Source organism: Hyla sarda, chromosome 4 (assembly GCF_029499605.1).
Source record: "Hyla sarda isolate aHylSar1 chromosome 4, aHylSar1.hap1, whole genome shotgun sequence".
Classification (NCBI taxonomy): domain Eukaryota; kingdom Metazoa; phylum Chordata; class Amphibia; order Anura; family Hylidae; genus Hyla; species Hyla sarda.
Genome location: NC_079192.1, coordinates 152973860 through 152999240, shown reverse-complemented (window position 1 = coordinate 152999240; position 25381 = coordinate 152973860). Strand labels below are relative to the sequence as shown.

The 25381-nt window shown below is 42.4% G+C and overlaps 1 protein-coding gene across 1 annotated transcript in view; it reads right to left on the bottom strand.

The window, feature by feature from the left end:
* Window positions 1–24450, bottom strand: part of LIPC (lipase C, hepatic type) — a 187358-nt gene extending 162908 nt beyond the window's left edge. Inside the window, exons 1-2 of the mRNA XM_056572424.1 lie at window positions 24340–24450; window positions 24078–24204 (exon numbers count right to left, since the gene is read on the bottom strand). Of these exons, the coding sequence (XP_056428399.1) occupies window positions 24078–24156 (79 nt within the window). The 5' untranslated portion in view covers window positions 24157–24204; window positions 24340–24450. The remainder of the gene's footprint in view (window positions 1–24077; window positions 24205–24339) is intronic.
* Window positions 24451–25381: the final 931 nt, after the last annotated feature.

The window sequence follows — 25381 nt, the reverse complement described above, 5'->3', positions numbered from 1 at the left end:
TCTTCCAAGACTTTGTCAATGAAATTTTTCGTGATCTGTTATACTCCTGTGTTGTTGTATATCTGGACGATATCCTAATTTTTTCTGCCAATCTAGAAGAACACCGCCAGCATGTCCGTATGGTTCTTCAGAGACTTCGTGACAACCAACTCTATGCCAAAATTGAGAAATGTCTGTTTGAATGCCAATCTCTTCCTTTTCTAGGATATTTGGTCTCTGGCCAGGGACTACAGATGGATCCAGACAAACTCTCTGCCGTCTTAGATTGGCCACGCCCCTCCGGACTCCGTGCTATCCAACGCTTTTTGGGGTTCGCCAATTATTACAGGCAATTTATTCCACATTTTTCTACCATTGTGGCTCCTATCGTGGCTTTAACCAAAAAAAATGCTGATCCCAAGTCCTGGCCTCCTCAAGCAGAAGACGCCTTTAAACGACTCAAGTCTGCCTTTTCTTCGGCTCCCGTCCTCTCCAGACCCGACCCTTCCAAACCCTTCCTATTGGAGGTTGATGCCTCCTCAGTGGGAGCTGGAGCTGTTCTTCTACAAAAAAATTCTTCCGGGCATGCTGTCACTTGTGGTTTTTTCTCTAGGACCTTCTCTCCAGCGGAGAGGAACTACTCCATCGGGGATCGAGAGCTTCTAGCCATTAAATTAGCACTTGAGGAATGGAGGCATCTGCTGGAGGGATCAAGTTCTCCTGTTATTATCTACACCGACCACAAGAACCTCTCCTACCTCCAGTCTGCCCAACGGCTGAATCCTCGCCAGGCCCGGTGGTCTCTGTTCTTTGCCCGATTTAATTTTGAGATTCACTTTCGTCCTGCCGATAAGAACATTAGGGCCGATGCTCTCTCTCGTTCCTCGGATGCCTCAGAAGTTGAACTCTCTCCGCAACACATCATTCCACCTGACTGCCTGATCTCCACTTCTCCTGCCTCCATCAGGCAGACTCCTCCAGGAAAGACCTTTGTTTCTCCTCGCCAACGCCTCGGAATCCTCAAATGGGGTCACTCCTCCCATCTCGCAGGTCATGCGGGTATCAAGAAATCTGTGCAACTCATCTCCCGCTTTTATTGGTGGCCGACTCTGGAGACGGATGTTGTGGACTTTGTGCGAGCCTGCACTATCTGTGCCCGGGATAAGACTCCTCGCCAGAAGCCCGCTGGTTTTCTTCATCCTCTGCCTGTCCCCGAACAGCCTTGGTCTCTGATTGGTATGGATTTTATTACTGATTTACCCCCTTCCCGTGGCAACACTGTTATTTGGGTGGTCGTTGATCGATTCTCCAAAATGGCACATTTCATCCCTCTTCCTGGTCTTCCTTCTGCGCCTCAGTTGGCTAAACAATTTTTTGTACACATTTTTCGTCTTCACGGGTTGCCTACGCAGATTGTCTCGGATAGAGGCGTCCAATTCGTGTCTAAATTCTGGAGGGCTCTCTGTAAACAACTCAAGATTAAATTAAATTTTTCTTCTGCATACCATCCCCAGTCCAATGGACAAGTAGAAAGGATTAACCAGATCTTGGGTGATTATTTGCGACATTTTGTTTCCTCCCGCCAGGATGACTGGGCAGATCTCCTCCCATGGGCCGAATTCTCGTATAACTTCAGGGTCTCTGAGTCTTCCTCCAAATCCCCATTTTTCGTGGTGTACGGCCGTCACCCTCTTCCCCCCCTCCCTACTCCCTTGCCCTCTGGTCTGCCCGCTGTGGATGAAATTTCTCGTGACCTTTCCATCATATGGAGAGAGACCCAAAATTCTCTCTTACAGGCTTCATCACGCATGAAGAAGTTCGCGGATAAGAAAAGAAGAGCTCCCCCCGTTTTTTCCCCTGGAGACAAGGTATGGCTCTCCGCTAAATATGTCCGCTTCCGTGTCCCTAGCTACAAGTTGGGACCACGCTATCTTGGTCCTTTCAAAATTTTGTGTCAAATTAATCCTGTCTCTTATAAACTTCTTCTTCCTCCCTCTCTTCGTATCCCTAATGCCTTTCACGTCTCTCTTCTCAAACCACTCATCCTCAACCGTTTTTCTCCCAAATCTGTTCTTCCCACTCCTGTTTCCGGCTCCTCGGACATCTTCTCGGTCAAAGAAATTTTAGCTGCCAAAAAGGTCAGAGGGAAAAATTTTTTTTTAGTGGACTGGGAGGGTTGTGGTCCTGAAGAGAGATCCTGGGAACCTGAGGACAACATCCTAGACAAAAGTCTGCTCCTCAGGTTCTCAGGCTCTAAGAAGAGGGGGAGACCCAAGGGGGGGGGTACTGTTACGCCGAGCGCTCCGGGTCCCCGCTCCTCCCCGGAGCGCTCGCTTCACTCTCCCCGCGGCAGCGCTCCGGTCACGTCCTCTGACCCGGGGCGCTGCGATTCCGCTGCCAGCCGGGATGCGATTCGCGATGCGGGTAGCGCCCGCTCGCGATGCGCACCCCGGCTCCCCTACCTGACTCGCTCTCCGTCTGTTCTGTCCCGGCGCGCGCGGCCCCGCTCCCTAGGGCGCGCGCGCGCCGGGTCTCTGCGATTTAAAGGGCCACTGCGCCGCTGATTGGCACAGTGGTTCCAATTAGTGTGTTCACCTGTGCACTTCCCTATATCACCTCACTTCCCCTGCACTCCCTGGCCGGATCTTGTTGCCTTAGTGCCAGTGAAAGCGTTCCTTGTGTGTTCCTTGCCTGTGTTTCCAGACCTTCTGCCGTTGCCCCTGACTACGATCCTTGCTGCCTGCCCCGACCTTCTGCTACGTCCGACCTTGCTTTTGCCTACTCCCTTGTACCGCGCCTATCTTCAGCAGCCAGAGAGGTGAGCCGTTGCTAGTGGATACGACCTGGTCACTACCGCCGCAGCAAGACCATCCCGCTTTGCGGCGGGCTCTGGTGAAAACCAGTAGTGGCTTAGAACCGGTCCACTAGCACGGTCCACGCCAATCCCTCTCTGGCACAGAGGATCCACTACCTGCCAGCCGGCATCGTGACAGTTCACTTTACCCCTTGTTACGTTCCCCAAGGGGTCTAGTTTCCAAAATGGTATGCCATGTGGTTTTTTTTTTTCTGTCCTGGCACCATAGGTGCTTCCTAAATGCGGCATGCCCCCAGAGCAAAATTTGCTTCCAAAAAGCCAAATGTGACTCCTTCTCTTCTGAGACCTGTAGTGCGCCAGCAGAGCACTTTTCATCCCCATATTGGGTGTTTTCTGAATCGGGAGAAATTGGGCTTCAAATTTTGGGGGGTATTTTCTGCTATTACCTTTTTAAAAAATGTAAAATTTTTGCTAAACCAAGCATTTTTGGTAAAAAAAAAAATTTTTTTTTTACATATGCAAAAGTCGTGAAACACCTGTGGGGTATTAAGGTTCACTTTATCCCTTGTTACGTTCCTCAAGGAGTCTAGTTTCCAAAATGGCATGCCATGTGTTTTTTTTTTTTGCTGTTCTGGCACCATAGGGGCTCCCTAAATGCGACATGCCCCCCGAGCAAAATTTGCTCTCAAAAAGCCAAATATGACTCCTTCTCTTCTGAGCATTGTAGTTCGCCCGTAATGCACTTCAGGTCAACTTATGGGGTACCTCAATACTCAGAAGAGATGGGGTTACAAATTTTGGGGGGTATTTTCTGCTATTAACCCTTGCAAAAATGTAAAATTTGGGGGGAAACACACATTTTAGTGAAAATATATATATTTTTTTTACATATGCAAAAGTCATGAAACACCTGTGGGGTATTAAGGCTCACTTAATTCCTTGTTACGTTCCTCAAGGGGTCTAGTTTCCAAAATGGTATGCCATGTTTTTTTTTTTGCTGTTTTGGCACCATAGGGGCTTCCTAAATGCAACATGCCCCCAAAAAAACATTTCAGAAAAACGTACTCTCCAAAATCCCCTTGTCGCTCCTTCGCTTCTGAGCCCTTTACTGCGCCCGCCGAACAATTTACATAGACATATGAGGTATGTGCTTACTCGAGAGAAATTGGGCTACAAATTCAAGTATAAATTTTATCCTTTTACCCCTTGTAAAAATTGGGTCTACAAGAACATGCAAGTGTAAAAAATGAAGATTTTGAATTTTCTCCTTCACTTTGCTTCTTTTCCTGTAAAACACCTAAAGGGTTAAAACACTTACTGAATGTCATTTTGAATACTTTGGGGGGTGCAGTTTTTGTAATGGGGTCATTTATGGGGTATTTCTAATATGAAGACCCTTCAAATCCACTTCAAACCTGAACTGGTCCATGAAAAATAGCGAGTTTGAAAATTTTGTGAAAAATTGTAAAATTGCTGCTGAACTTTGTAGCCCTCTGGTGTCTTCCAAAAGTAAAAACTCATCAATTTTATGATAAAAATATAAAGTAGACATATTGTATATGTGAATCCAAAAAAAAATATTTTGAATATCCATTTTCCTTACAAACAGAGAGCTTCAAAGTTAGAAAAATGCTAAATTTTCAATTTTTTCATCAAATTTTAGGATTTTTCACCAAGAAAGGATGCAAGTTACCACAAAAATTTACCACTATGTTAAAGTAGAATATGTCACGAAAAAACTATCTCGGAATCAGATTAATAAGTATAAGCATTCCAGAGTTATTAATGTTTAAAGTGACAGTGGTCAGATGTGCAAAAAAGGGCTGTGTCCTAGAGGTGAAAATGGGCTGTGTCCTTAAGGGGTTAAGTGACATAGAAAAACACTGGCCAATGGAGTACCCCTTTAAAATCCAAACCTCTACTTTTTGGCTATGTATTGTCTTGACAAACTTATGTAAGACAGAAGTCAAAAAATGAAAATATGGCACTCGCCACAATGTCGCTGTGGTATCACAGCAAAAATATAAGATGACTCTGGCTGACACGCTGAGGAAAAAAATGTGGATGCAAGGGCAAAGTAGGCAGCGTCCAGTTCACGTCAAATGGCTCTTATGTATGACATTGCCCTGCATTCTTTATCATTATTATGCAGGTACTTTTGTTATACTTTGCAAATATCAATTACAATCTAAAATATATCAAGGTGCTAACCCTTAATAAATCTGCAAAAATGGCTAAAAGCAGAAGCTATTTAGTGGTGACCCACGGTGATGGTGGGACCATGGGGTGTAGCGGGATAGGTGGGTGGGGCAAGATGGTATTAACCCCAGGGGCAAGGGCTTGTTAACCCCTAATGTTCATGACACCAGAGTGATTTTTGGGTGCCGGAACAACACAAACGGTATCTCCGCTATTCCAATGGCTAGGCACAACCAAGTTATGGTTTAACGGAGGCTTAACTGAGTTAAGACTAGTGTTATTATCTTCACAGCTCAGCCAGAATCCCAGAGAGGTGGCCAGGAACACAGAAGGACCTCACAGCTTGCTGGGACCAATTGGACTTGTAATAGACTTTAGAATCTTGACTTTAGGCTGGACTTGACCATAGGTAATTGTGACACCTGAAATAGACTTGACTTGCCTTAATGACTGTAGATTTGAAGCCTTCCAGGTGCTGGACACTAGCACTGCGATCTCTGGTCTTGACTGTTCCTCAGCAAAATCATGAGAGAGAATTGTAATGGCTGAGCCAAAGCCCATTGGTCAAGCTGTGGGTCATGTGTTAAGCTGGTGCCCTCTGGGTAACATGTGACAACATAAACATAACATGTGACATCTCACAGGCCGTTTAGATGACCTCTCACAGGTCCTTTATACTAACTATACATTAATACACTGACTAAAATCCTATTACATTAAGGGACATTATAGTAACAGCAGGGGAGACACTGCAGGAGAGCCCCCAGGTCACTGAGGGACTCAACCTGACAGGGCCTAAGTATAGTGCAGGACCATGTCCTGTACTGGGACATCCCATTCCTCTCTTAAATTCCCCCAGTGGCCACAAATAAGATCCCATAGAGATCACACCCTGTACTTTTTTTTTTTGTGTTATTCTAAGGCTAAGTTTCCACTTGGGTTTTTCTCTGGCAGTTTTTGAAAAACCGCCACTGCAGTTTTTGAGCCAAAGTCAGAAGGGGATCCACAAGGGAGGAGAAGTATAAGTCCTTCCTTTATATGTCCTATTCCTTTTGAATACATTTCTGGCTTTGGCCCAAAAACTGCAGTGGCAGTTTTCCAAAAAACTGCCAGAAAAAACCCCAAGTGGAAACTTAGCCTAAAACTGATTTTAACATAAACCTAAGCACAGCTGAGATCAACTGGATACTAATCCCATGTATACTACTGACCTGAGTTCAGCTGGATAAAAATGCCAATGTGATTTTGCATTATTTTTTATGTTTAATCAGTTTGCACAAGTTTTGATTTCATTTTCTTATTATGCAGTATTATATGTTTGCTGTTGTGAAAAAAATAAAATTATCCACTTTAGGCTGGACAGAAGCAACATTCTTGTGAAAATGGAGTTATTGTGTGACACTACTAGCAGTGGTAATTTGTAATAAAAAACCAAACAAAAAAATACATGCTAACGAACATTTAACTATTTATCAGGTTACAAAACTTTCTTTAATATCCTAAAAGCTTGAAAAACTCATCCAGAGAAAAGGAAAATCTATTCAGTTCTAATACCCTGTCCTATGACATCATGATCAGGTGATCAAGTGTTATCCTGAAATCAGAAGCTCGATCAAGCCTTTCACCACCAGGAACAAGCACGTCACTATGTCACCTGGTCCCTTAGACATAATACGACTATGAAAGAACATCATTGTAGATGTATTGTGTAAATGTGGTTATGTCCCTTTAACACTTGAATGTGGTGGCAGATTTGAAACTGCTTTACTATGTTAGTTTTCACTTTATACTATCTGAAAAAATGTAAGCTGGGGAAGATCTCAGATATTCTTTTATTTTAGTGCCATTGGATTGAAGCTCATTTAAAGGGTTACTCCAGTGGAAAACATTTTTTTTTTTTTTTAAATCAACTGGTTCCAGAAAGTTGAAAAGGTTTGTAAATTACTTTAAATTAAAAAATGTTAATCCTTCCAATACTTATGAGCTGCGGTATGCTTCAGAGGAATTTACAAATCTGTTTAACTTTCTGGCACCAGTTCATTTGAAATTTTATTTCTACCAGAGTATCACTTTAAGGCCTCGTCCACATCACCTTCATGATCCTGTGTGTCATGCTCTTCCGTTAAGCACTCTTGTTAATGGATCTTAAAGGATCCCAATCATTTTAATGGGTTCTTTTTTGGTATCCGTTGGCATCAGTTGCTGTCAGTTTCACCTATGGTCTGTTAATTTGCTGGGAAAAAAGACGATGCTTGCATTTTTTTCTGCCACAAATAACTGACAAATAAAAATGTTCTACATTTAACACTGAAGTCTATGGGTGACAGATGCTCATTTATGTTATTGTTGCAGTCCGTTATTTGTCATTTCCTTTATAATCCATTATTTGTACTGAACATGTTAAGAAGAGGATCGCAGAGGAGTTAAAGAGGTACTCCGCCAAAAAAACATCTTATCCCCTATCCAAAGGATAGGGGATAAGATGTTCCATTGTGAGGGGCCCACCGTTGGGGACCCCGTGATCCCCGGCGTGGCACTCCAGTCATCCGTGCATGGAGCAAACTCTACTCCATGCCGGAAGACTGGTGACTACAGCCGCCATGCCCCCTATATTCATGTCTATGGGAGGAGGCGTGATAGCTACATACTAGGAGTCATGCCCTCTCCCATAGACATGAATGGAGGGGGTGTGGTGTGATGTCACGAACACGGAAGCTTCTGTGTCCCAGATGCCGCTGCTGCCAGCCCAGAGATTGTTGGCATCAGTAATTTGATCCATTTTGCATGATCCATTAAGTAGGATAAACAGGCTATAAGCAGATGGATCAAAATAATGATGTGAACTATGACAGACATGTTTAACTGTAACTAACCCATATTATCTTTAAATACATTTTAGAAGGACACCTCTGCAGTTTGCAAACCACATAAAGAAATACAGTTAGGCAGAAAGGGTAATTTTCTTTACTTTTCCCATGTATGCAACTAACAAACATTGCTTCATCAAATGGAAAAAAATGACTGAAAAATAAGCCACTACTTTGGACTTCGAACCTTAGCAATAATAGTCACTGTAACAAAAGTAAGTTGAATAACAAAAAAGACATGTTCACAGGAAATAAAATCCCAAAAAATCTGTACTCTGTAAGTGTTTTAACCCTGCACAGTAACCAATTTTTTTTATAGGTTTGCTCTACCCAAAGTCAATTGTGACAAGTCAGTGTAAGAAAAAACATCATAAAACATAACCTTTATTTGCATGAACACCTATTTGGACAAATGGTACAGTAAAACACCCATGTGGTATATGTACTGAAAAAGGACACACAAAAATAATGATATTGATCTCACCATAAATAAGGGGTAGGGGGTCACTCTACCAAAATTAAGAGCTACACAATTAGGCAGGAGGACCATGATAAGTGCATAACATTTTCTACCCACTTTCTTTCACTACCTTTTAGAGTACCCGCCTCCTTAATAGGGTGGTCCCAATCACTGGCTGGCATCTATCATTTTAGGTGTAAGTAAAGCATTTTTCTACACCTTTGTTTTGTGTGCTGGTAATGTGTAGGAACACCAAATTTATTAAATGGTCACAGAGAATTTGATACATTTTGTGTAGACTCACATTTTTTGAAATTTCTCTCTTCACATACACCAAAAAGCTAAGCTAAGTCTGGTCTGGTGTAGTTTTAGAGACTTTTCAGCGGCTTTGTGCCTTTTTTGCGCCTTTTCATAAAAAGGCGCAGTTCATAAAACCCTTCCATATCGTGTGTATTGCCAAAATCAGCAGAAATGTGTAAACCAAAAGGCGCAAAAAAGGCAATGATAAATGTCGGCCACTGTGTCAGTCCCTTCTGGAAAGAGGAAAGCAAGAAACAAATAATGATTAGTGAACCACAGGGGAAATAAGTGAACCACAGGGGATAATGAGACACTCAGCACCACAAATTTCATTGTGGTAAAAAAAACAATCCAATCAAATCCAACCAATATAGATAGAAAAGGTCCTCAGTACACAGTTCTTAACAAAGTAAAGGGCACAGTTTGACACACCTGGGCACATTGATACAGATGCCAAAATAAATTGCAAACCAAAGCCAGATCCAATCAAACAGGTGGTGGAGGGTTGTTGCAATACTTGTTGCTGTCATAAATGTTACAATGTTGGATGCAGGACATGAAATAGCTGCTGGTCAATATATTTATGACTACTACTGTCTATATTGATAGAGATTATCACCATACTAGTGTATAGAGGATCATCACAATGTCAACTGCAAAAAGTATAAGGCAGTCCTAGCATTGTCCCATGGGACCAAAGATAGTTGAAATATCACACACACAGATTACTATAGCATTAAAGCATTGTGCAGACCCTGCACCATCCCATAGCCACTAAACACTAGGGGGGGGGGGGATTTATCAAAACCTGTGCAGAGCTAGAATGGTGCAATTGCCCATAGCAACCAATCAGATTGCTTCTTTCACTTTTTTAGAGGCACTGATCGATTAACATCTGATCGATTAACATGGGAAACTGAATTACTTTTGCTCTGGACAGGCTTTAATAAATCTCCCCCAAATGTGTTGGATGTGTTGCATATACTCATCTATTTTCAGATACACAAAGTGGATGTCCCCAGGTCATGTCTAAAGTGAGGAATATGCAGTGTAGCGACTGTACTGTACTGTTTGTCTAGATAGGTGTTTATTTGCTTTCATTGGGTCAAGATAAGATGAGAGGCAAAGACTATGGTTGTACAATAGAAGTAGTACTCCTTACAGAGTAATGCAAAAAAGAGTGAATACACAACTTTGTTCAGAAGCATGCCCTCAACAAACCTCAACAAAACAGACCCATAGATCTAACCTAAAATGTCAAAGATAATAGCATTTGGCCTTTGCATCCATTCATATATCCAAAGCCAGTTGGTGACTATGGGGGACACTTATTAAGGTATTTAGAGCTTTTTTTTTTGCTTACTCCGGCCGCACAAAAAGTCGCACGTGCGCCTAAGCACTTTGTGCAACTTTTGTGGGTAAGCAAAAAGTTACAAACAGCCTTACCTAAGTAAATTTAAGTTTTCACTTTGCATTTGTTTCGAATTTATAATGTATGAAAGTCGTACGTATGAAAAAAAAGTCGCAAGTCTGCTTCAGGCCTGACCTGGAGAGCAAAACTCCCATACGTAAGCATATTTAAAAAGTTGTGAAAAAGTCTTACAAATGTCTCAGCTGTGACTTTTGATTTGCTTATGTGCTCCATATTTATCAACACCCTGTAATAGTATACTAAATATGTAGCACATAACCAAAACTAAAGCCCCAAAAAATGCCTTAAGAACTTGCTTACCAAAGCAAGCAATTATAAATGTCCCCCTATATGTTTATTTGTTAATGACATTAACCGTTTGCCGTCTAAGGACAAGTTGGCTTGTCCTGAGACGGCAACTGGCTGGCCCCCAGCTGATTTTTGTAGCTGGCAGCCGCTGCTAATAGCCGACATGCGGCGATCGCCGCGGCCGGCTATTAACCCTTTAGATTGCCACTGTCAACTCTAAAGGCAGTTTTAACCAGTCCCTGGTGGTCCTGTGGGGTGGATTGCCCCCCCCCTTCCCGCAGCATGCTCGCGGGGGACCGATCCACTGCTGAGGTAGCTGGAGGGCTTACCTCTCCTTCTGTTGCTGCTGCGGCTCTGAGATTGATAGAGCCTGGCTGGACCAGGCTTTATCAATCGAGCGCAGAGCACACAGATCAATGGAGTTCTATGGAATTACGTTGATCTGTATGAGGAATCTAATAATTCCTCCTAAAAGTGTAAAAAAAAAGTTGAATAAACGTTTAAAAAAAACAAAACACCCATTAACACCTTTTCATTTTAAAAGTTTGAATCACTCCTTTTTTCCCAAATTCAATATAAAAAATATACAAACATAATAAAAAATAAACATATGTGGTATCACCGTGTGTGCAAATGTCTGAACTATACAAATATTACGTCAATTAAACCGCACGGTCAGTGGTGTTTACGTAAAAAAATACCATCAAAAACTGCCATCAAAACAAACATGGTGCCAATAAAAACTTCAGATCACAGCGCAAAAAAATGAGCCCCATACATCCCTGTATACGGAAAAATGAAAAAGTTATAGTGGTCAGAAGATGACAGTTTTAAACATACTAATTTTAGTGCATGTAGTTATAACTTGTTTTAGGTAGTAAAATAAAATAAAACCTATATAAGTTAGGTATCCTTGTAACCATATGGACCTACAGAATAAAGATATTTTTTACTGAAAATGCGTAGAATACCCCATTACCCTTATCTTTCCTCCCTTTTTTTGTTTCTTGTTTATTTTTGATCCTAATCCAACATCTCCATAAAGGTGGAGAGAATATACAAATATGTGCTATACAAATCTCTCACTTTTCTTTTCATACAACAGGATTGTATTTTGATTTATTGAAGCTCCTTTGCTAACTTAACCACACCATAGAAATTACCATTTATAAACCCGCTATGAACTATTAGCATTTAATTATTTCCTCATACATTTATTTCTTGTTGTTATTAGAAAAGTGAATTTCTTCTCTTGAGATATATACTATCTGTTGTTTGTTTTAATTTAAATTTTTTTATTTTCTTCTCTTTTACCATTGCTTTTCTTTGTTTGTCATGTTATGACCATGTTTATGAAAATTTTTGAAAAATAAATAAACAATTATATAAAAAAAAGAATTGGAAGCCCTCAAAAGTTACAAAAGGGCGTTTAAAAAAAAAAATTTGCCCCACAAATATTTTTTTTCTGGTTTTGCAGTAGATTTTGTGATGAAATCATTGATGGCATTAAAAAGTAATTTTTGCGGGGGGGGGGGGGGGGGGGGGGTCCGAGCGCTGGGCCCCCCAGGATCTCCTGGAATCTCCGGGATCTCCTTGCTTGAAAGGGGTGTTCCATCCCCGCATGACGCGGCGGCCGACACGCCCCCTCCATGTACCCCATAGAGATCCCGGGAGGCCTCAGCGCCCTCGGACCCCCTGCAATCTATAACTTATCCCCTATCCTTTGGATAGGGGATAAATTATTTTGCACTGGAATACTCCTTTAAACAGATTTGTAAATTGCTTCTATTTAAAAATCTTAACCTTCCAGTACTTATCAGCAGCTGTATTGTTACGCCGAGCGCTCTGGGTCCCTGCTCCTCCCCGGAGCGCTCATGGCGTTCTTCAGCGTGAAGCGCCCTGGTCAGACCCGCTGACCGGGAGCGCTGCTCTGTTATCACCGGCGGGGATGCGATCCGCGTAGCGGGCGCGCACGCCCGCGGGTCGCATCCCAATCTTCTCACCTGCCCCGTCCTCCTGCTTTCCTGTCCCGGCGCGCGCGGCCCCGCTCCCTAGGGCGCACGCGCGCCGGCTCTCTGAAATTCAAAGGGCCAGTGCACCATTAATTGGTGCCTGGCCCAATCAGTACCAATCACTTCCCACATTATAAAAACCCACTTCCCCTTCCTGTCCTTGCTGGATCTTGTTGCCTTGTGCCAGTGAAAGCGTTCTCGTGTGTCCATTGCCTGTGTATCCAGACCCTTGCCGTTGCTGTATTGACTACTGCGGTCTTAATAAAATTACAGTAAAAAATCACTTTCCTCTGCCTCTCATCTCCGAACTCTTTGACCGACTGCGTGGAGCTAAGATTTTCAAAAACTTTATCTAAGGGGCGCATATAACCTCATCCGTATTCGAGCAGGTGATGAATGGAAAACCGCCTTCAATACTAGAGATGGTCACTTTGAATACCTAGTCATGCCCTTTGGACTTTGCAATGCCCCAGCAGTCTTTCAGGACTTTGTTAATGAGATTTTTCAGGACATGCTGTATTCCTGTGTGGTAGTCTATCTTGATGACATCCTCATTTTTTCCTCCAACCTAGAGGAACATCACCTTCATGTCCGGCAAGTGCTTCAGCGACTACGCCAAAATAATCTTTACGCCAAAATTGAGAAATGTCTATTTGAACACAGCAGTCTTCCCTTCCTGGGATACATTGTGTCCGGTCAAGGTCTTCAAATGGACCCTGATAAGCTATCTGCGGTAATAGATTGGCCTCGTCCCACTGGCCTACGAGTTATCCAAAGATTTCTCGATTTGCAAATTATCGTCAATTTATTCCCCACTTCTCCACCATCGTTGCTCCTTTTGTAGCACTGACTAAGAAAAATGCTAATCCGAAATCCTGGCCGCCACAGGCGGAGAAAGCCTTTAACCACCTCAAAGCCACCTTCCTCTGCTCCAGTCTTGTCCAGACCAGATCCTCTGAAGCCCTTCTTCCTTGAGGTTGACGCCTCTTCAGTTGGAGCCGGAGCTGTTCTCATACAAAAATCCGCTAAAGGAAAAAATATCACTTGCGGATTTTTCTCCAAAATCTTTTCTCCTCCTATTCCATAGGAGACCGTGAACTATTGGCTATTAAGTTGGCACTTGAGGAGTGGAGACATCTTCTGGAAGGATCCTTTCATCCCATCACCATCCATACAGATCACAAAAATTTGTCTTCTCTTCAATCCGCCCAGCGGCTAAATCCTCGCCAGGCTAGATGGTCGTTGTTTTTTGCCCGTTTCAACTTTCAAATCCATTTTCGTCCCGCAGGCAAGAATGTCAGGGCTGATGCTCTATCACGTACCACCGATGCCTCAGAAGCCGAGACCCTTCCTCAGCACATCATCCCTCCTGAGTGTCTGATCTCTTCTGCTCCTGCTTCTCTGGTGCCTATTCCTCCAGGAAAAACTTATGTTCCTCCACGTCTTTGCCTCTGGATCCTCAAATGGGGCCATTCCTCCCTTCTGGCTGGTCACGCTGGAATCAAAAAATCTATACAGTTGATTGCCAGACACTATTGGTGGTCCTCCCTGGAAAATGATGTGACCGATTTTGTACGAGCCTGTACAGTGTGTGCACGTGACAAGACCCCACGCCAGAAGCCTGCAGGTCTTCTCCTTCCTCTGCCTGTGCCTGAACAACCTTGGTCCCACATAGCCATGGACTTCATCACTGACCTTCCTTTATCCCATGGCAACACTGTCATCTGGGTGGTCGTTGATCGTTTTTCCAAAATGGCTCATTTTATTCCACTTCCTGGCCTTCCTTCTGCGCCACAGTTGGCAAAGCAATTTTTCTCTGCAGATTTTTCGTCTTCACGGGCTTCCCACGCATATCATCTCGGATAGAGGCGTTCAATTTGTGTCAAAATTTTGGAGAGCTCTCTGTAATCAATTAAAGATCAAATAAAATTTCTCTTCCTCCTATCACTCCCAATCCAATGGACAAGTCGAAAGAGTGAACCAGATTCTTCGTGACTACTTGCAAAATTTTGTCTCCTCCCGCCAAGATGATTGGGTCGACCTTCTGCCCTGGGCTGAATTCTCGTACAATTTCAAAAATTCTGAATCTTCCGCCAAATCTCCATTTTTTGTGGTGTACGGCCGTCACCCGCTGCCCTCCCTCCCCATTCCCACTTGTTCTGGAGTTCCTGCCGTGGATGAATTAACCCGGGACTTCTCCTCTATCTGGAAGGAGACTCAAAAGTCGCTCTTACTGGCCTCTTCTCGTATGAAGAGACATGCGGATAAAAAGAAGAACTCCTCCTGTCTTTGTCCCTGGTGACAAAGTGTGGCTCTCTGCCAAATACATACGGTTTCATGTCCCTAGCTACAAGTTGGGTCCTCGTTACCTCGGGCCATTGAAAATCAAAAACCAAATCAATTCTGTCTCCTACAAGCTCCACCTTCCTTCTTCTCTTTGTATTCCTAACTCTTTCCATGTATCTCTTCTCAAACCTCTTATACTTAACCGTTATTCTCCCAAGGTCACTGTTCCTGCTCCTGTTCCTGGCTCCTCTGATGTCTTCTCTGTCAAAGAGATCCTCGCCTCCAAAATCGTCCGATCGTCCCGGGGTGGGTGGGTTGGGGTACTGTTACGCCGAGCGCTCCGGGTCCCTGCTCCTCCCCGGAGCGCTCGCGGCGTTCTTCAGCTTGCAGCGCCCCGGTCAGACCCGCTGACCAGGAGCACTACTCTGTTATCACCGGCGGGGATGCGATCCGCGTAGCGGGACGCGCCCGCCCGCGGGTCGCATCCCAATCTTCTCACCTGCCCTGTCCTCCTGCTGTCCTGTCACGGCGTGCGCGGCCCCGCTCTCTAGGGTGCACGCGCGTGCGCGCCGGCTCTCTGAAATTTAAAGGGCCAGTGCACCATTAATTGGTGCCTGGCCCAATCAGTACCAATCACTTCCCACATTATAAAAACCCACTTCCCCTTCCTGTCCTTGCCGGATCTTGTTGCCTTGTGCCAGTGAAAGCGTTCCCGTGTGTCCATTGCCTGTGTATCCAGACCCTTGCCGTTGCCCTTGACTACGAACCGTTGCCGCCTGTCCTGACCTTCTGCTACGTCTGACCTTGGCTTTTGCCTAGTCCTTGTGTACCGCGCCTGATTTAGCAGTCAGTGAGGTTGAGTCGCTATTGGGTGGAACGACCTGGGGGTTACCTGCCGCAGCAAGTCCATCCCACCTTGCGGCGGGCTCTGGTGAAAACCAGTAACCCCTTAGATTCCGTTCCCCTGGTACGGCCCACGCCATCACCTCACTGACATAGAGGATCACCTACCTGTGTCATCCCTGCATACCACTCCGGACCCTGACATGTATGCTCCACAGGAAGTTCTTTTCTTTTTGAATTTCCTTTCTGTTTGACCACAGTGCTCTCTGCTGACTCCTCTGTCCATGTCAGGAACTGTCCAGAGCAGGAGCAAATCCCTATAGGAAACCTATCCTGCAGTCTGTCGTCAGACTGAAAAGAACAACTCAACTTCCTGTAGAGCATACAGCAGCTGATAATTTCTGGAAGGATTAAGATTTTTTTTAAATATATTTTTATTAAACAATTTTCATACAATACAAAAACAGTATCATAAGGGGATGAGAGACCAAGAGTGATATAGTATAAAACAATATAAAACAAAAATAAGCAAAATAAAGCTCCAGATGGGAGACAACATTCTCAAAAAAGTGATCTCCAGGTATAGGTAAAATTGCAGGCTGTCCATGGAACACCTTATTACAAAATCCCACCCTAGAAAGATTAAGATTTTTTAATAGAAGTAATTCACAAATCTGTTTAACTTTCTGCCACCAGTTGATTTGAAAAAAAAAGTACCCCTTTAAAGGGGTTGTCCGGAGCACTTGTCAAAAGTACTAATGTATTACTGTACTTTAATTAGCAACATTAGAATATCTACTAGGAGTTCGTTGGCCAGTGGTCTTATTGTTTTATCTATTTACAACACTTTTCAGAGACTTCTAACGTTTTTATAATTGATAGAAGAGGATATGTTTTCCCATATGCAAGCAGGTCTGATCACAGGTTTCTAGAAAGGTTATTGTCCTTTCTGTATTCTCTAAGCTCTGAAATAGCAAACAAAATAATCATCTACACAAATCTGCCCCCAAACACCTTCACCTACTGAATATGTGAACCTGAAAAAAGGTCAAAAACAGGCAGCTTCAGCATCAGTGCAGACAACAAAAAACAGTTACAATAATACCTGATATGGAATAGCTAGATGCGAAAAAATATCCTATTGGTGAGGTCTGTAATTTAAAACAACCACAATTCCTAGAAAGAAGAGACTTTATTAAGGACTCAAACCTCTTTGACTGCTCAAAGATTTATGCTACTAGAAATCTGACATAAGGTTCTAACTAGAGATGAGCGAATCGAATCTGACAAAGTCGAATTCGTTCTGAATTTCATGAAAAATTCCCGGACCGGATCCGGACTTCGACTCGATTCAAAATAACGAATTTCTTCATTAGTGACACCCCTGCGATCGTCCTGTATAATGTATAGATGCAAGTGGCTTTCTCTTGCGCTCACATCTTTGGAATAGATAGGAGGATCGCAGCGGGTGTCAGGAGTGACACTTGCTGTGATCTGTCCTCAACTGCAGGTACTACTGCTCCCAACATGTATCACACTCTGCTCCATGCTGGGAGCTGTAGTGCCTGCATTAATAGACAGATTGCAGCAAGTGTGACTTCTAACACCCAATGCAATCGTCCTGTATAATGTATAGATGCGGGCGGCCGGCCGCTCTTCTCTGGTCCCTCTGTAGTATGAGTATATGCTGTATATATACCTATTATTCATATTTCCCGCAGAGAGCTGTGAGTGGCTGGAACGATCTGGCCAATCACAGCTCTCTGCGGGAAATATGAATAAGTGATGTGAATTCTATTCATATCACTGGCCGGCCAGAGTATAGTGCAGTGATGCGAGCAATAGAAAGGACAATTGCATTGGGTGTCAGGAGTAACACCTTTTGTAATCTGTCTGTTAGTACAGGTACTACAGCTCCCATCATGGAACAGTCTGTTCCACGCTGGGAGTAGTAGTACTACCCAAAAAAATTTAAATAGAGAAAAAAAGTGAAGCACACACACACACACACACACTTTATTAAACACAATAATAAAATACATTATGAATACAAAAACATTTAAAAATTAATTATAAAAAATATATTATTTTTACATTTAAATGGCCCCTTTCTACATTTTTATTATTGTTGGCTACATTTTTAGGTCCCTGTTCACCCACCTAAATTGATCCCTATTTAATTTTTTTTTTTTTTGGTGGCTTTATAATTTTTTATACACCCAAGAATGCAGTCTACATTTTAGGCTGCTTTCACACTATAAGTATTCATCCATTATTAAACATCCGTTTTCTGTATTGTATAATAAAAAAAACGGATGTATAATAATGAATGAAATAATAGGGGCTAATGGCTGAATAATGTCGTCAAAATAACGAGCATATTCATCCATTAAGATCCGTTATAACGTCCGTCATGTACCGTTATTTTATGGCATTTTTAATACCTCTGCCTACAGACTCCCGCCAGGACTACTACTACTCCCATCATGGAACAGACTTGTTTCCATGGTTGGAGTAGTAGCTTCCCGGCTGCGGGAGTCTGCCAGTGGCTGGGGGGCTACATTAGTGTTTGTACTACTACCCCCATTATGGAACAGACTCTGTTCCATGATGGGGGTTGTAGTACATGGGCTGAGGGATTGATCACACCGGGTCTCACTTCTGAGACCAAATGTGATCAAAAGTTATTAAACAGGGGAGTGGGTGGCATGTTCCGCTCCCCTGCGATGTACGGTGTATCTCTACTTTCACTTTTAAATTCCTCGCGGGGAGCCCTGAATGGCTGGCACCGAGGAGCCATTCAGTGCTCCCGGCAGGGTTTTTAAACCACTAATTTGACCCCCAAATGTATGCCCCTCATGTAGATTTATAATAATTCATTGGCCCCAGTGTGCTTATCCTTATTAACACCCCACCCCCTACAGTGTCCTCATCTTCTTGGAGCAGGGCAGCAGCAGGACTTGTCAGGAATCGGCGGCGGTGACTGAATGAATTCAACATGTCTCGCTTGTAGGCTTCATTCATTCACCGCCACCGCCTGACATGTCCCCGCTGCTGCCCTGCTCCTAGCGCATTCACATGTCTATTTTCTGCTGCTCATCTCTGTACGGTGAATGCATGAAGCCTACATGCGGGACATGTTGGCTTCATTCATTCACCGCCCCCGGTACCCGACATGTTCCGCTGCATCCATGCTCCAAGAAGATGAGGGGAAATAAGGACACTGGGGGGGGGGGGGGTTATAAGGATAAGCACAGTGGGGCCAATGAATTATTATAAACACACTGGGGCCAATGAGTTATTATAAATATGCATGGGGGGCATACATTTGGGGGTCAAATTAATAGTTTAAAAAACCTGCTGGGAGCCCTGAATGGCTCCTCGGTGCCGGCCATTCAGGGCTCCCAGCGGGGAATTTGAAAGTGAAAGTAAAAATACACCTTACATCGAAGGGAAGCGGAGCATTCCGCCCACTCCCCTGTTTGATAACTTCTGATCGCATCAGGTCTCAGAAGTGAGACTCAGTGCGATCAATCCCTCAGCCCATGTTCTACAACCCTCATCATGGAACAGAGTCTGTTCCATGAAGGGAGTAGTAGTACAAACACTAATGTAGCCTCCCCAGCCACTGGCAGACTCCCGCAGCTGGGGAACTACTACTCCCATCATGGAAACAAGTCTGCTCCATGATGGGAGTAGTAGTAGTCCCGGCTGCGGGAGTTTGTAGACAGAGGTGTTAAAACGACCATTAAATAACGGTACAAGATGGATTTTATAACGGTCTTAACGGATGAATATGCCCGTTATCTTGACGGACATTATTCAGCCGTTAGCACCCATCATTTCATCCGATATTATACATCTGTTTTTTAATTATACAATACAGAAAACTAATGTTTAATAACGGATGAATACTCATAGTGTGAAAGCAGCCTAAAATGTAGACTCCATTCTTGGGTGTATAAACTTTTGTAACCCCTTAAGGACCCAGCCCATTTTAACCTTAAGGACCGGGGCATTTTTTGCACATCTGACCACTGTCACTTAACCCCTTAACGACGCAGGACGTATATTTACGTCCTGCGCCGGCTCCCGCGATATGAAGCGGGATCGTGCCGCGATCCCGCATCATATCGCGTGGGTCCCAGCGCTAATGAACGGCCGGGACCCGCGGCTAATACCACACGGCGCGGCGCGGCGATGTGCGGTATTAACCCTTTAGAAGCGGCGGTCAAAGCTGACCGCCGCTTCTAAAGTGAAACTGAAAGTATCCCGGCTGCTCAGTCGGGCTGTTCGGGACCGCCGCGGTGAAATCGCGGCGTCCCGAACAGCTGATCGGACACCGGGAGGGCTCTTACCTGCCTCCTCGGTGTCCGATCGACGAATGACTGCTCCGTGCCTGAGATCCAGACAGGAGCAGTCAAGCGCCGATAATGCTGATCACAGGCGTGTTAATACACGCCTGTGATCAGGATGAGAGATCAGTGTGTGCAGTGTTATAGGTCCCTATGGGACCTATAACACTGCAAAAAAAAAGTAAAAAAAAAGTGTTAATAAAGGTCATTTAACCCCTTCCCTAATAAAAGTTTGAATCACCCCCCTTTTCCCAGAAAAAAAATAAAACAGTGTAAAAAAAAATAAAAATAAACATATGTGGTATCGCCATGTGCGTAAATGTCCGAACTATAAAAATATATCATTAATTAAGCCGTACGGTCAATGGCGTACGCGCAAAAAAATTCCAAAGTCCAAAAAAGCGTATTTTGGTAACTTTTTATAACATTAAAAAATGAATAAAAAGTGATCAAAAAGTCAGATCAAAACAAAAATCATACCAATAAAAACTTCAGATCACGGCGCAAAAAATTAGTCCTCATACCGCCCCGTACGTGGAAAAATAAAAAAGTTATAGGGGTCAGAAGATGACATTTTTAAACGTATAAATTTTCCTGCATGTAGTTATGATTTTTTCCAGAAGTGCGACAAAATCAAACCTATATAAGTAGGGTATCATTTTAACCGTATGGACCTACAGAATAATGATAAGGTGTAATTTTTACCGAAATATGCACTGCGTAGAAATGGAAGCCCCCATAAGTTACAAAATGGCGTTTTTTTTTCGATTTTGTCGCACAATGATTTTTTTTTCCGTTTCGCTGTGCATTTTTGGGTAAAATGACTAATGTCACAGCAAAGTAGAATTGGCGACGCAAAAAATAAGCCATAATATGGATTTTTAGGTCGAAAATTGAAAGGGTTATGATTTTTTAAAGGTAAGGAGGAAAAAACGAAAGTGCAAAAACGGAAAAACCCTGAGTCCTTAAGGGGTTAAAGCATTAATAACTCTGGGATGCTTTTACTTTTCATTCTGATTTCGAGATTGTTTTTTTCGTGACATATTTTACTTCATGTCAGTGGTAAAATGCCGTTGATTGTTTCTTGGTGAAAAATTAAAAAATTTTATGAAAAATTAAAAAATATAGCATTTTTTTAACTTTGAAACTCTCTGCTTATAAGGAAAATAGACATAACAAATAAATGATATATTGATTTACATATACAATATGTCTACTTTATATTTTCATCACAAAGTTGACATGTTTTTACTTTTTGGAAGACATCAGAGGCCTTCAAAGTTCAGCAGCAATTTTCCAATTTCTCACAAAATTTTCTAAATCTGAATTTTTTGGGGACCAGTTCAGGTTTGAAGTGGATTTGAAGGGCATTCATAGTAGAAATACCCCACAAATGACCCCATTATAAAAACTGTACCCCTCAATGTATTCAAAATGACATTCAGAAAGTTTGTTAACCCTTTAGGTGTTTCACAGGAATATCAGCAAAGTGAAGGAGAAAATAAAAAATCTTCATTTTTTTACACTTGCATGTTCTTGTAGACCCAGTTTTTTTAATTTTACAAGGGGTAAAAGCTTTTGAAAAACTCCCAGCATGCCTTGACAGTCAGTGGCAGTCCGGCAATACTGGGAATTGTTGTTTTTCAACAGCTGGAGGCTCCGTTTTGGAAACAGTGCAATACAAGAAGTTTTTATTTTATTTAATTGGGGGGGGGGGGGCAACTGTGAAAGAGTATACGTACATGTAGTGTTTTACTTTTTATTTTGTGTAGTGTAGTGCTTTTAGGGTACATTCACACGGGCGGGGGTTTACAGTAAGTTTCTCGCTGGGAGTTTGAGCTGCGGTGGAAAATTTGCCGCATCTCAAACTTGAAGCAGAAAACTGTACCCTGAACATTCACATGGGGGCAAACCTCCAGCTGTTGCAAAACTACAACTCCCAGCATGCACTGACAGATAATACATGCTGGGAGTTGTAGTTATGACACAGCTGGGGGCACATTGGTTGAGCAACACAGAATTTGTTACTCAACTCAGTGTTTTGCAACCAGTGTGCCTCCAGCTTTTGAAAAACCAGAACTCCCAGCATGTACAATCTCTCAGTGCATGCTGGAAGTTGTATTTTTTCAACAGCCAGAGGCACACTGGTTGCGAAACACTGAGTTAGGACATAAACTCTGGTTTCACAACCAATGTGTCTCCAGCTGTTGCAAAACTGCAACACTCAGCATGCATTGATAGTCGAAGGGCATGCTGAGAGTTGAAGTTTTGCAACAGCTGGAGGCACACTGTTACAACTCCCAGCATGCTCTTTGGTAGTCTGAGCATGCTGGGAGTTGTAGTTATGCAACAGCTGGATGCACACATTTTCATAGAAAAAATGTGCCTGCAGCTGTTGCATAACTATCCCCCCAGTATGCACAGACTACCAAAGGGCATGCTGGGAGTTGTAGTTGGAACTCCAGCTGTTGTAAAACTACAACTCCCAGCATGCCCTTTGGCTGTGCATGCTGAGAGTTACATAGTTACATAGTTAGTACGGTCGAAAAAAGACATACATCCATCAAGTTCAATCAGGGAATTGAAGGGTAGGGGTGTGGTGGGATATTGGGGGAAGGGATGGGATTTTATTGATTGGGGGAAGCAACAGCAGGAGGTGAACAGGCCTCACCTCCTGCTGTATTCTGCCGCCGGGACTGCCACCGCCATTCCTGAGGGGACCTCCGCCGGGCCAGGGAGAGATAGGAGACCCCAGCGGCCCCGATCGCCGCCCCGATCACCGCCCAGCAGGGCAGTGATTTGTCGGTCGTTCCGACCGATCAATCACGTGATCATGAGGTGGCACCTGCTAAGACAGCCCCATTCACCATTTTTTTCCAGGTCACCAGGTCACCAGAGATCCGATTGACCCGGAATCGCAGTAAATCACTGGCCTGAATTGACCGGCATATTGTAGCGATTGCCGACATGGGGAGGTCTCAGGACCCCCCCAAGGGTTTGCACTGGGTGCCTGCTGATAGATATCAGCAGTCATCCTGGTCCTGGCCCCGTGTGGCGGGGACCGAAATTCCCACAGGTGTACAGGTACGCCCTGGGTCCTTAGGTACCAGGGCATACCTGTATGCCCTGGGTCCCTAAGTTGATAAAGCCACCAAAAAAATAATAATTTAATGTTCATTTTTAAACGGGATCAATTTATTTGGGCAGGCAGGGACCTAAAAATTTAGCCAACAATAATAAAAATGTAGAAAGGGGTCATTTACATGTAAAAATTATATATTTTTTTATTGAGTTTTACATTTTTTTATTAGTAATTAGTAATTTTAATATAGTGTTTAATAAAGTCTATGTATGTTTCACTTTTTTTTCTCTATTTTCTATTTTCTCTATTAATTTATTCGAATCGATTTTTTTATTTTTATTTGGCGAATTGGCCAAATCGAATTTTTCAAAAATTCGCTCATCTCTAGTTCTAACCATACCCACATTTGTTTTAATGGCTTTCATATATTCTATGTTTCCCTTCTCATTGCAATGGGCTATGTAATAGTGGAAATGTAATACTTTTGCTATTTTGTGATGAATGATATGCAGCACAGTGTAGTTTTCATGTTATCTTGTGTACTTAAAATTTTATTGAAAGTTACTATTTATTTTGTACTTTCCATCTAAGAGTTTTCTGTGTTATAGTAGTTTGGCATTTGGCATTATATGAATTTAAATACTATATATTTCTTGAGTGGCTATGTAGGTCATGATGAGTTATGTTTTAATAATGATTATTAACTTCATATTGCCTATAGACATTCTTTGTGAAAACTTATTTAAGTACAATAAACATTTTATATTTTTTTATAGCTTCTTGCTCTAATATCTATTGTATGTTCTTTGGTGCTTTCAAAACTTTATTCCTATTTGTGTACCTCTTATTTCAAGAATACATGTATGAGATACATAGTACTTGTAACATTAATTAAAAGTGTACTCCGGTGGAAAACAATTTCTGACATGGACAAAGGTGTCAGCAGAGAGCACTGTGGTCAGAATGGAAAGAAATTCAAAAAGAAAAGACCTTCCTCTGTAGCATACAGCAGCTGATAAGTACTGGAAGGATTAAGATTTTTAAATAGAAGTAATTTACAAATCTGTTTAACTTTCTGGCACCCGTTGATATAAAAAAAAATTGTTTTGCATAGGAGTACACCTTTAACATTAAATGTATAGAAGGGTATTTTACTTACATTTGCATGGCTTTTTTGCAACTGTCTGTTCAAAGACCAGAAAAATCAGAAAGAGCCAGAGGATTTGAATTCTCCCCATAGTGACCGAGCGGATTTTGCTGACACAAGCCGTCTGTAGTCTATGTACCTACACAGGAGTCAGAGGACATGTTAATTATTACATTTCTACCACACAGCTTTGAACTTAATATAAAAAAGAGAAAAAAAGAACATAAATCTGCAACTTATTTTATGACTGTAAAATATAGTAAAAAATAAATACCTGATGCTTGAAGAATATGTCACACAAACAGGAGTACAGTAGTATGTGTCACACCTTTTAAAGCTTCTGATAGATCACGTGAAACAAGCTGGATGATAAATGGTTCAATTCATTTACCTTGGGAAACGGCCATAACCTAGACACAAATAAAAGTTCCCATTGTACTTTCACCTACTGTGGACTGAACAGGTCTTGATAAATGTTTTAAACATCACATCGGTATAAATAACAGCGTAAACAGAAATCTTTAAATATAATTTCAAGCAATTAAATTCACAAGAAATGATTGTATCTCACACATTGGAGCGGTTTCACTATTGCATAATTTCCATAATTTCTGATGCCACAAGGGTGTTTTAAAATATTGAAAAGATATTTTAATTAGCTTTCAGGAACTTAAAGAGAAAGTGAGTTGGTTTTGAGGGAGAAAGGTATGTATGGCCTGTGTGCATCTCTGCGTGCCAAAATTGTTTCATAAGATTTTGAAGTAAAGTAAACCAACTAATACTTGGTCCCAAACTTAGCCTTAGATTTATGAAAAAGCCTGTACACTGTGGTAAATCTTGTCAATTTTTAGACTGTTAGATTGTTTAAGGGTTATACTGGATTAAACAGGTATTTCAGTGATTATATTATTTAGCTAATTATGGTCAGCTTGCTGAAACATAGAAGAAATTCCTATACTTACCTTCCTTGCTCCCGCACCGTTGTTCTTACCAAGACCAGTCCCGCTGTGCAGCACTTGTATTGAAAGTTGTCTCAAGGACATGTTCATCCTATCAGTGACTGAGGTGGGTCACTGCCGTAGGTGCTGATTGGCTGAGTGGGCAAATCATTATGTTGACATTGATACAAAAAAAGGGGTTTCGTTTTCACACAGTACACTTTACTGTAAAAATGACATGTGTTCTTTATTCTGTGGGTCAATATGATTAAAATGATACCCATGACTAGATACTTTTATATTTTTGTAACTCTTAAAAAAAATCTAAAACTTTTTGTACAAAATCAGTAATCTAAAATTGCCCTATTTTGACCACCT